Source organism: Vespula vulgaris, chromosome 2 (genome assembly GCF_905475345.1).
Source record: "Vespula vulgaris chromosome 2, iyVesVulg1.1, whole genome shotgun sequence".
Lineage (NCBI taxonomy): Eukaryota > Metazoa > Arthropoda > Insecta > Hymenoptera > Vespidae > Vespula > Vespula vulgaris.
In genome coordinates this window covers 5,770,500-5,782,069 of record NC_066587.1, presented here as the reverse complement: position 1 = coordinate 5,782,069, position 11,570 = coordinate 5,770,500, and the positions used below count along the sequence as shown (strand labels likewise).

The following is an 11,570-nucleotide window of genomic DNA, read 5'->3' as shown; positions in this document are numbered from 1 at the left end:
ATTAAATAATGAAAAAAACCTTATCGGATCCACTTAATTTTAGAAACACCGAAATAATGTCACTTTCCGTTCACTAGTGTTTTAAGAGAGTTTCCGTATAAATTATTTTCAGCGATGCATTACTTTGTGGATATCTCGTCTTGGTAGAAAATCAGAAGTAATCAGAAATTCGGGACGCGTGTCGGTCGAATTTCATGTTGGAAGATCGACGGGATGTGCGGAAGCAATGTACCGAGCGGTCAGTCGTTTTGCGAGCTACTGACCACTTGCAGTTGCATCCAATGCACGAGGTGCATTCACACACGCGCGCGTGCACGATCGTCGGTCCGTCGGGGTGGGGCCAAATCGCACGCGAACACCTTTCTGGAATTGGATTTTTATGTACGGTCAAACGTGTCTCTTCAAGCCGACCGATTATTCTTTCACATGGTGAACTTAAAAAAAAAAAAAAAAAGAGAAAAGAAACGAACAATATATTAAAATTACAGTCACGTCGTGTTTCTTTTTTCTTTTATTTCTATGCACTCGATCTATTTAATTTCTTTTTTATTCGATCGAGGATTCTCCGTGATTTCGAAAAGCACACGTTTCTTTCTTTTTTTCTTTTTTGGTGATCGAAGCTCGGTGACAGTTTCCTAACAACTAATGGACCTCACCCCTTTAGCTGGCGAAGTAATTCTTCCCTCTCCCTCCCTCTTGCTCTTTCTCTCTCTTTTTTTCTTTCTCTCTCATTCTCATCCACAACCCCGCTTCCCGAGCCATGGTTCGAACAAAGGCTCCGAATAAATACAAATAGCGCTTTCGAACAATGGCCATCGAGGTCTCCGCCTATATAACGTTGTCTATCTCGTTGGGTCTTCGATCTCGTTCTTTCCGTGTTACTTTTTTACTCGATATCGATTTTCTCAGGGAGACGGGACTGTGTACATCAAGGTAGGCCTATGAACCGAAAGGAATACATGCCGAGAATGGGTCTTCGCGCTATAATTGGCTTTTGCCAACGACGTATCACGGCATCGTCTATCCGTTTCTGTCTCGCTGATTAGCATAGTCGTTTCAAGATCTTTTTTGTCACGCGCATAATTCTAAAGTTTGCGCTTCGAAAGGGCTCAGAGTAAAGGTTTAAAGTTATATGTATGTATATAGTGTGTACATAGGTATACACGATGCTTGTGACGCATCGTATTCAAAATTTAATATCAATTTCTTCTACAATTTCGTCGAGGTTAACGCGATCACGAGCGTGACCATTTTTTTCTATCTTTCTCTCTCTCTTTCTCTCACTATTGTTTTTCTCTGGAGCGAGCATTTTTTTTTATTTTTCTCTTTTATGCAAATCGGATACGGGTATGGGATTACGGTAGCAGGGTAGCAGGCTGCGCTTTTGCCAGTCAGCCCTGGTTTTGAATAATTCTTTTGCGACCCATTCGAACGGTGTTAGTTGGGTGAGTGAAATTCGAACGGTCGTGTAAGGGCGATGAAAACGAAGAAGAGTAAGGCCGACGAAAAGCGATATTTACTTTCGTTTGTGGTCTCGATGGTGCCAGGCGTTACGTATATTATCTTAACAATTGATTTTTCCACCTAGATTTCATTTTATAAGTAGACGTCTCGTTAGTAGTTGAGCCATCTTATCTCAGGAGTACTTTCTTTGCTAAGAGAAGCAAAGATTATAGGAATAAAGGGAAGAAGGCCGAGCTTCCGAGAAGGAATCGTTAAGGTTTCGTCAATGATTTACTACATAAATTTTTTGTCGGTAGTGGTTCGTCGGTATCGAAGTCGAAAGGTTTTAATACGAGGTCAATGGTACTCGAGTAAAACTCGAAACTCGGACGAACGATGGGTCTGTTGACCTCTAAGATTTTTTTTTTTACTCGAGGGGCTGAAATTGGACCACCCTGTCATTAGCATACAAAAGATTCGCTCTCGGTGGAGTGCGCCTTGCGGTGGTTAACGACAGTCATTACCAGAGGCTGCCAGCTCGTAAACTTTTCTCGCGGTCCTTCAAAATTCGTCCCTTCTTCTTGCAAGCGTACTTCCGCATTCACCTTGCTCGTTTTAACATTTATTTGTACTCGGTATTGCCTCGCTCCTTAAGGCATGCGAAAGCGGGCGGTCCTAAAAGTGTAAGTAATTGTACGCTCGTCGTTTAGCCGCATACACTGTTACTCGTTTCAAACGAAATCTCCTTCGAGAATGCGAGCAAAATTATGAGCCCTTAACCATACGAATAAAAAATTGGCAACACGTGCACTCACCTCTTTCTTTCCGATCGTTTCTCTTTACAAACGAACAAGTTACGATCGAATAATATTGAAAGGGACTTCGTGAAATACCTACAGTAGGTCGCTGCTATAGACCGTAACACTGATGATTGTCCAATCCTTCCAAAGTCGAGCTTCAAAGAGAACGAGTTTTTTCGTTGTGAACTTGGAAACGCTCTGGCGATCCAATAGAACGACACGAGGCAACACACTCTTTCATATCCGCTTCCGTTCTCACAGAACGGCCAACGCAAAAAAAAAGAAGAGAGAGAAGACAAAGATATATCCGTCAGCATTTTCGAGCTTCGTACGGTCCGTCGACAATGAACGTGCTAAGCAAGACGAGGTGGTACGGCCGTCTTGAGAAAAGTCTCGCCAGGAAATGCTATCGCCTTGACGAAGAAGGAAACGTCTCTCCTTTTTTTGCGTCTCGCGTTCCTTTTTGTCGTCGGCGGGTGAAAGGGTAGCTAGACGACAAGAGAGAGAGAGAGAGAGAGAAAGAAAGAAAAAGAAAGGGAGAGAGAACGGGAGCGAAGAACGTGGCAAAGAAGAAGAAGGAGAGAACGAAGGTCGTCGACGACGTGTGGGAAACTGGCCCACGGTATGCAAATCCAAGGAGTTGTGAAGCGGGCGAAGGGCTAGGGGTAAAGAGAATGAGAGTGAGAGAGAGAGAGAGAAAGAGAGAGAGAGAGATAGATAGAGAGAAAAAGAGAGAAAGAAAGAAAGAGAGAGAAAGAGAGAGACTCGATGCAAAAAATGCCAACATTCACATTGGCATTGTGCTCGGCTCCCATAATGGGGCCAGTGGCACCGATCTTATGTAAATCGAGCTGGAGATCAAAGACTCGTTCCTCACGGATGCTTGCCCTGCAGATGCACGCTGTCTTCCGTAATTTCCAATTCCGACCTTTCTTCTTCGTTTAACCGAGTCGTTCGCATGCACGCTCGCGCCTTGGCCATATCTTTTTTCTCTACGATTCTTCTTCTTCTCCTTTTTTACTAATTTTGTTGTTTTTCTTAATTTTCGCATTTCGTAAGAAAAATTTATTTTTTATTTAGAATAAGTATGACAGAAAATAAAGATATAAAGTAATGCTCATAATGAGTATAATAGTAGTAATTTAGGATAACAACATATCACCATAATTTAATTGGACATCTATGTTTGACTCTAAGCGTTTATCAAGTTCGTCTAAAACTCTCGTTTGGATTAGATCGACGTCTTCCGTTGGACAATAATCATCTTCAGCAGATCTGTGAATAAGAGAATACATTTGTTAGTTTCTTCCTAGATTAAAAAAAAGAGGCACGGAGTTTATTTTTTTCTTTTTTAAATTTTTGTAGAAAATAATTCTTATTTAACATTGCGATCTTTGGATGAACCTCTTATTGAATTAAAATCGCCGTACTATCGAAGATGCTAGTACAGCTCGTTAAAATAAACCACTTGTGCTTTTACATTGTTTTCACTTTCACTTTTTGTCTCTCGTCTCGTTTAATCGGTCCTTGGCAAAACTGCGAGAGAAACTTGGAGCTGTCCAGAGGCGACATCCGGCGGCGTTTCCGCGTCTCTCCCGGAAGCTGAAGTGTTAAAGGGACGAGGGATTCGAAGTGGGCCGAGTGGGTGAATCGATTTTTTTTTCTACCGCCGCCGGAAGTGAGAATGGAATTTCCTTAATCTCGACGCGAGATGGCACCCAAGTATCAATTCGAGATGATTTTCAAATTTATTATTATTTGATTTCATTTTTTAAACATAATCATCTCGTTCTGACTTTAATTTTATATTTGATTGACGACAAAAATTAACGATGTATATTTTAGTTCGATGTGGACGAAATGAAAAATGTTAAAATAGATGTAAACATGAAAGGATGTTTTACTAATTAGATATACTTTTCTAATTTTTAATATGTATAAGAAAGAAAGATAAAGGCTCACGACAATTGATTGTACAAAAAGGAAAACTGTATAGTAATGAAGAATATATATATATATATATATATATATATATATATATATATTTATCACAAAGAAACTACATTTATTTTGAGATACTTAACGCGTCTTGTTCGAGCTACCCGAATCATTAGAAAGTATCTAGATTCGCTTAGGGAAAGCATAATTAGCGTTTACAAAAGCGATTCAGAAAAGAGAGACATCTGTTGACCAATTCCGAAAGGTCTAAGATCTGATTTTGTGCACCCCTATGAATGCCTCACCCTACCTACGGAGAAGGTGGGGCTTGATGGTAGTCTAACGTCTATGTACCCACCCTTCGGACGGCCCTTTTATACCCACCACTTGCGTAACCTCCCTTTTTCTCTCTTTTTAACCCTCCCAGATTCTTCTTTCGTACCATCTGCGACGTCGAAATCTACGTAGAAAGAATGGTGCGAGGAATTCAATTTGGCACTCTTTAAAAATATTCGACGGTAGGACTTTTTAACCATCTTTCGAAAAGTACTCCTAATCGAGATAAAGAATTTCCCTGCATTGGCATAAACGAATAAAATCCCCTGTTTTTATTCTTCTTGCAAGTTAAAGATCGATATTGTGTTTTATTGTTTCGAACGTGCGAATGTTTTCTTACCTGGCAATAGTAATGATCGTCGGTTCTACTGGCAAAGCGGATAGAAATAATGCGAATGTCCCGCCTATTAAGCGTTCGAGATCGTTAGGTTTGGTAATGTGATCCGGTAGATCGGTATCATCTCTAGTGCAACCAGCTTCATGTATGAGTCTCCAATCGATATCGTTGTCTTTGTATACGCTTGTTAATTCACGAAAAATAACTTCTACAGCTTCATATCTGTAATGGAAAATAACAAAATTGAATGTAATTAAATAAAAAGAACAAACGTTATTATACTTAAGTGAATATACTTAAATGTACTAAAGTGAATTCGTGCTTTTTTATAATATAGTGATATCGTACAGTACCAGCTTGCAAACGTCATCATTGTGCCATTAATATAGTGGCTTATATAACATAAGGGGGAACAAAAAGAGATAAAGAGAGAGAGAGAGAGAGAGAGAGAGAGAGAGAGAGAGAGAGAGAGAGAGAGAGAGCGACGTAAAGTTTATAATGCTTGAACGATAATACGGGACTGCAAAAGTCTCGTGAAGCATTTCCTGAAAGCACGCGACCAAATTTAACACAAACACGAGACCAGTTCCGGGTGCTTGTAATTTGTACCGTTCCTCATCCCTCACTTTCTCTTTTCCTCTTTCGACCTCTCTCTTACGTATTTATACCACCCTCCGCTTTTATCTTTATCTGATCACAACTTTTCCATGTTCTCTCTGCAGCTGTGGGTACTTCCGTGCATTTATATTGCCCCACTAACTACAAAAATATTCATAGTAATGATCGAGTTATGTTCTTCAGTGGTCATATACGAGGTATCGAAAGTCGTTAAATAAGATTAATTTCAAGTCGGATCGAGTTGAAAACTATGGAGAAACTGATTCGATCAATTTAAAAAAATTTCTTTGACGATTCTGTGACGTTTATCGACACCCTTCAAAATAATTGGACTCGAAATATTCGGAATATCGAATTAAGGAGAAGAACCAGGTGCCATCGTTGAAGCACAGCGGTCTTCGCTCGCTAACGCGTTAACTGTTTATAAGAGGACCGACCATCGTCGTCTTTTTGCCCTCTTTTCCTTGGCTGAATATTAATTATTCTCTTCGGAGAGAGCACCTGCCTTCGACTTCGGGCTGGACGTACGGATATGCCTACATGTATATTGTATATGGATCACGACTCACGATTCTCACCACAGATTATTCTAACAGTTGTGCAACGAACTTAGTAACGATCGCTCTCAGGGATAGGAAACCGGTCTCGGCGCTTATTCGACCTGTTATTTTTGAGACGGTTCCGTGCCGCTTGCTACCGATGCACCTTGTCGCAGGAAAATAACTACTTATTTTTGAAGATCCTTCTTAGGAAATCAAAATCATTTATATCGGCTTGTTAAGGGGGTCCAGTATAACCTGATAGTTATACCAAGTAATTAGTTATACCAGTCACTTGTATATTCTTTATTTGACGAATTAGTTAAAATTAGCTCGAGTTATCGATAATTACTGATGATTATTTTGAAAATCCTTTTTCTCATCGTTCACATTTTTTTCGTCCAAATTAAATATAGCCCATAGGAAGATAGAAGGTTACCGAACGGTTAAAATTTTTTTGCCCTTATCCCGAAAGGCAGATGTCACGGTGGAATCTCTTTAATGCATTTGCCTTAACAAATCTCGACATCGTAATTCATAATTTTCCTACTCTAACCGGTTCTGTCGTTCTCTTTCAATTTTCTTTTTTTTTTCTGATACGTTATTTAACAACGAATACGGAGTAGAAAAATGTATACGTTCTATAGACTCATGCATACGCATACATTCGTAAGAAAGAAAGAGAAAGAGAAAGAGAGAGAGAGAGAGACAAAGAGAGAGAATTAGAAAGAAGAGAGAAAGAGAGACGAAGTTGGTCCATGTCGCTCGGCGAATGAATTACGAACAATGGCGGGCCACGTTGAAAAAATAAAGGAAGGAGAACGGCAGGAAGAGGAGGGGGCCCTCATTAGGAAGGGCGCCCCCTGTGTATTTGTCGATAAGGGGACCTATATGCAAATGGCGTCCCTCGTTGAGAGGCGGAAGAAAAAGTTTCTCTCCCTTTCCTTTCCTCCGACAATCCGTCTCTCTCTCTCTCTCATTCTCTCTTTTTTTCTCTTGGTGCAGGAATAATACTCTACGACGGCGTGGCAACGTAGAAAAAGGAGGGTATAATGTATCGTAATCAGATGATCAATTATTGAGAGCGCGGCAAAAAAACAACGAGGGTTGACATACGACTGACAGGATAGGAACGTATCCGGATATGCTAGGGGAGCACCTTCCATTTCTCTCACGATTTGTTTAAGGGGGTTCTTGTTGCTTCGAATTTTCGTTTGAATCTAGCTTTGAGAAATTTTTGTTCGAATTCGATCGAATGATTAATATTGAACCGATTGAAATTTTTTTACTACAAAATTTATTTCCCTAAACGGACGAAGCAAGTAAAAGAGAACGAAACTGTTTAGAATTCAAAGAATTTATTACATTATGGACGAATTGAAAAAAGGTAGGTAATAATATCTTGCGGTTTGTTAGCTCTACGGCTCTCACGCAAGAATCGTTTAAAGCGATGCGAAGTTGTGTTGATGAAAAAGTAAACACCCGTTGTATGAAGAGGTTCGAGCGAAGCATTAACAAGGTATTCCTGCATTGAAAACGTATCGTTTTCTCCCATCCTTCATGCTAGGTCTTCTTTTATACCGTAACTGTGCATACTTCTCGATATATATACGCTGACAATATAAGGACAATGCACCGATATCGAGTTACTAATTTAAGTAAAGGGTGTTCGTTGGAACGAGACGACGAATACAATGGGAGTTAGACTTTTGAAATTTTTACGATACCAGGCTTCGTTATCATACATAATTTATACGAATATAACGAAAATATTTCTTATATCTCGTGAGAACGTAAGTTTTCATGAATCTTTCTTGATATAGAGTATATTTTATGAGATAAGTGTCGAATCGATATCACGTCGAAACGTTATTTTTAAAAACTGTCTCACATATCATCATAATTAATAGATTTTAAATTTTAGTCTTTAAATTTTAGCAATCAAATGAAAATGACGTTAATAATGCGAATTTAGAACGAGTCTATTCTTCGCTTAGCTATCTATGGAGGTAAATAATTAGTTGATAATTCTTCTTGAAAATATCCGTCTAGAGTGTTTTTTCCTGTAATTTACTGTTATTATGCCCATTTGAAGCATTAAATATAGGAACAGTTAACGATGATCGTTCGAATTGGCAATGGCCAACGATGGATATACCTTATTCATCAGAGAAATACGGCCACTAAAATACAGACATTTTTCCAGAGAGTCAGAAGCATCGATCAATTCATATCGAGAATCGAAAAATATAAAGAACGTTGAGTTGGGTTGGGTATCGGTCGATGTACCTGCTCCTTGGCACGTGGCACTGAAAACACGACGATTTGCCACGTACAAGTTGCAGGTAGTCCGGATGTGTTTGGGGTTGCAGCAGGTATGGTATATGGGCGCGATACACTGAAGGGTGGCCAAAGCCAATCAATAGATATTCATCCCTCATCGAACGTACGATAGCATTATTGATACACGATGCATTCAGTCGTACCCTGAAGCATGCAGGTTGCATTGTTGCCATCGATACACCGTATCAAGCTGGAGGAAATTCCATTAATAAATTATCATTAACGAGGGGTATTTCATTTTCCACATTTTATTATCGATTATTTAAAACGTTTTTGACAAGAAAGAATAATCAGCTATAATTGCAGAGAATAGATAAAAGAAGAAAAGGATTCGAGTACGCGGATAATTAATTATATTCGTTCGTTATGATTAATGTCGAGCATTTCGATTAATTAACGTTCGAAAGTAGGAAAAATGAGTGCGTTCGGTTTAGAAAAGTCGTCGTGTATGGACACAAGTTGTCGGTTTAGATAGCGAAAGGAGAGAGGGAAAAAACGCGCGCTACAGGGTTACCTATGCACGTCCCACTGAGCGAAAATTTGCATGCGCGTTCCGGACTTAATTAGGTTACACGCGAAACGGGTTGAAGTTCACACGCTTCATTAGACATTCCGAAGGGTTGCCACGTTTTGATGTACGCCTTTACCTTTTCTGCCCTTTCTCCCTCTCTTTTTCTTCACTTTGCATTTCGCTGCGTCCTACATACCCTCTCACGCTCCACTTTTACCTCTGCTCTCCTCGGATGATCTACTCGAAGGAAACAATCGTTTTTTAATGTTACGTTATATCTTTTCTTATCACTTTTATGTCAAACTTTGATTACTGACTTCTGCAAATAGACATTTTACTACGTTGCCTTGTTTGTCTATCATAATTTTATTTCTAAATTTTGTAATGATAAAGTTGTTTCGATATAAATTAACGTCAACTCTTTTCATAAGTTGGAACTCTTGAAAAAGTTCCATTGGTAGTATTTTAATAACTCGAGCAGTTTCTCGTTTCGTTAACAAGTCGTAATTATGAAGGATTGATCGTTTTCCCTGTGCCCACGATAACTTTGCTTCTTTTTTCCTTTCTTTCTTTTTTTTGTTTTTTTTTTATTCTTTTCTTCCTCGATTTTGTCGATAAGCCGACCGTAGAAACTGTTAATAATGTATTATGCTTTTAAACCGTCGACTCTCGAACTCTTCGATCGTCGAGGTAAAGAGAGGCAAGAGAAGAATTCAGATGATGGTCGTTTTGTTCGTTTTAGAATTTCGTTGAGTGTCGTGATCGAAAGCTGATAGGAAAAGAAAAGAGAAAGAAAATGAGGAACGTCCATTAAAAAGGTAATTAGTAAGAAGGATCTGGAAATTCTGTGGCGTATCGAGAATAAATTAATGTAATTATCTCTTGAGGATCGATAGAACTTTGTGAAACGAAACGAATGATTAGAGAGAATTCTCAATCCACAAACTTTCTTTTCACTCTATTAAAAATTGAGATTTCGAGTGGTATTTCTCTCTCGTTTCTCACGTCAACTTGGAAAAATTATACCTATTCAATATTAATTGTCAACAATAATTTCGAGTATACGAATCGTCAATGTACGGCTTATTAACGTTCCAATTAACTCACTTTCTTCTCACCGCGTTACTAAACTCGTTTTCTAAACGAATACTATTAATCTCTGCGGGTGGTTGGCTTTAATATGCTAAACACTTTGCCAGTTTACCCTCGAGATACGCATACATAAACGCGACCGTGTAAACGATGCTTGCTACTATATATAATTATTATCGATTAATAATTTGAAATATTTAAATAGCTAAATATCTGTACATAATTTTTTATTAGCATGATCTTAGTTTCGGTTAAATCCATACAAAAGAAACGACGTGTTCGTCTCGAATGAAATAAAAAAGAATAACCGTTGTCATTATTTTCTTCTATTGTGTTCTATTTTTTGAAGATTCGACCCCGCCTTTGGCACATTCGAATGTGGAATTGGAACGTTCTCCTTTCGTAGATCATCCGATGGCAACGTGATCTCGCAAGAATTAACGAGCTCTCGTACGAATAGAGATGGGTGCATTCGTATGAGCGCGTACGTGAGACAAGATAGAGTAGAGAAAAGAAAGGGCAAGATACAGAGAGAGCGAGAGAGAGAGAGAGAGAGAGAGAGAGAGAGAGAGGAAGAGAGAGAAAGGATAGAAAGAGTAAAATTCATTCGAAGGGTCTCGTCTTTCGTTCTTCTTTCGTAGATATAGTATTCCGTTTAGATTCTCAGGCACGGGCGTGAGTAAGTATGCAAATGAAATAACGAGGGAGCTCAGGGACGTGGTTAAATCGTGCTCGTGTCTCGCCAACTTGCTATTCGACGATTATAAATCAAGTCGAACAAACGAATGCAAAGTAATTTTGTTGGTTTGACATTTTATAATTATCAGACGATGGATTCATTCGTATATAGAATATATACATATATCTTTCTCTAACTTCCTCTTGAAAAATAATATCTGTTATATATTTTTTCGAAATAGATAAGAATTAATTCGTAAAAAAAAAACAACTGAATGGATCGACGATGGGTGGAGCGTACCTTTTCGAATGACGAATGATGGTTAGAGAGTAGAGAGGAGCCCTTGAAGGGACCCATTACGCGTAAGCCGAACACGAAAGGAGAAAAAACGACACATTGTGATGGTATGTATGCGTATGGGGTCGTACCACGTACCGTGGGACTAGAACAAAGGGTCGCGATAAAAACTGGGCATGAATCCAGGCCTTCGCAGTCGACAACGAGAAGGAGAAGGAAAAGGAGGGAGAAGTGGGTCAGCGGGGGCCTTGTGCTCTTTCAAACCTGCTTCTACAGCTTCAGTCAACAACGTGCGTATTCGCTACACGTTCGCTCATTCGCTGCTCCGTTTATTTTTATCTATCGTCAAATCTATAAATTAATTGGAAGACGTCCGAGTGTTTAGTACTTCTGAAATAATCATCCGGCGACTTTTACTTAACAAGTTCTCCGAGTTCGTGTTCATCCTGAAAATGATCGTACACCCAGTATTTATTATTTAAAAGATTTCGATCATTTGTCGACGGTTAATGGACAAGCGAATGCCTGAAAAAGGCTTTGTTCCGAACATCGTCCCGAAAGTGTGGTCCGTTTCCGTGCACGAGTTTGAATTCTCGTCGTAATATTTCTTTTTTTGCTCTCTTGGAAAGTACAAAGC

General features: G+C 39.2%; 1 protein-coding gene across 4 annotated transcripts in view; it reads right to left on the bottom strand.

Annotated features, from left to right (window-relative positions):
• LOC127072919 (UPF0489 protein C5orf22 homolog) overlaps positions 1 to 11,570 on the bottom strand; it is a 427,631-nt gene that overhangs the window by 265 nt on the left and 415,796 nt on the right. For 3 of the 4 annotated variants that reach the window (XM_051013800.1, XM_051013802.1, XM_051013801.1), the window contains 2 exons: positions 4,858 to 5,076; positions 1 to 3,518 (listed from right to left, as the gene is read on the bottom strand). The exon at positions 1 to 3,518 is cut by the window's left edge. In XM_051013800.1, the coding sequence (XP_050869757.1) occupies positions 3,386 to 3,518; positions 4,858 to 5,076 (352 nt within the window). In that variant the 3' untranslated portion in view covers positions 1 to 3,385. The remainder of the gene's footprint in view (positions 3,519 to 4,857; positions 5,077 to 11,570) is intronic. The other variant, XR_007785615.1, reaches the window with a different exon arrangement.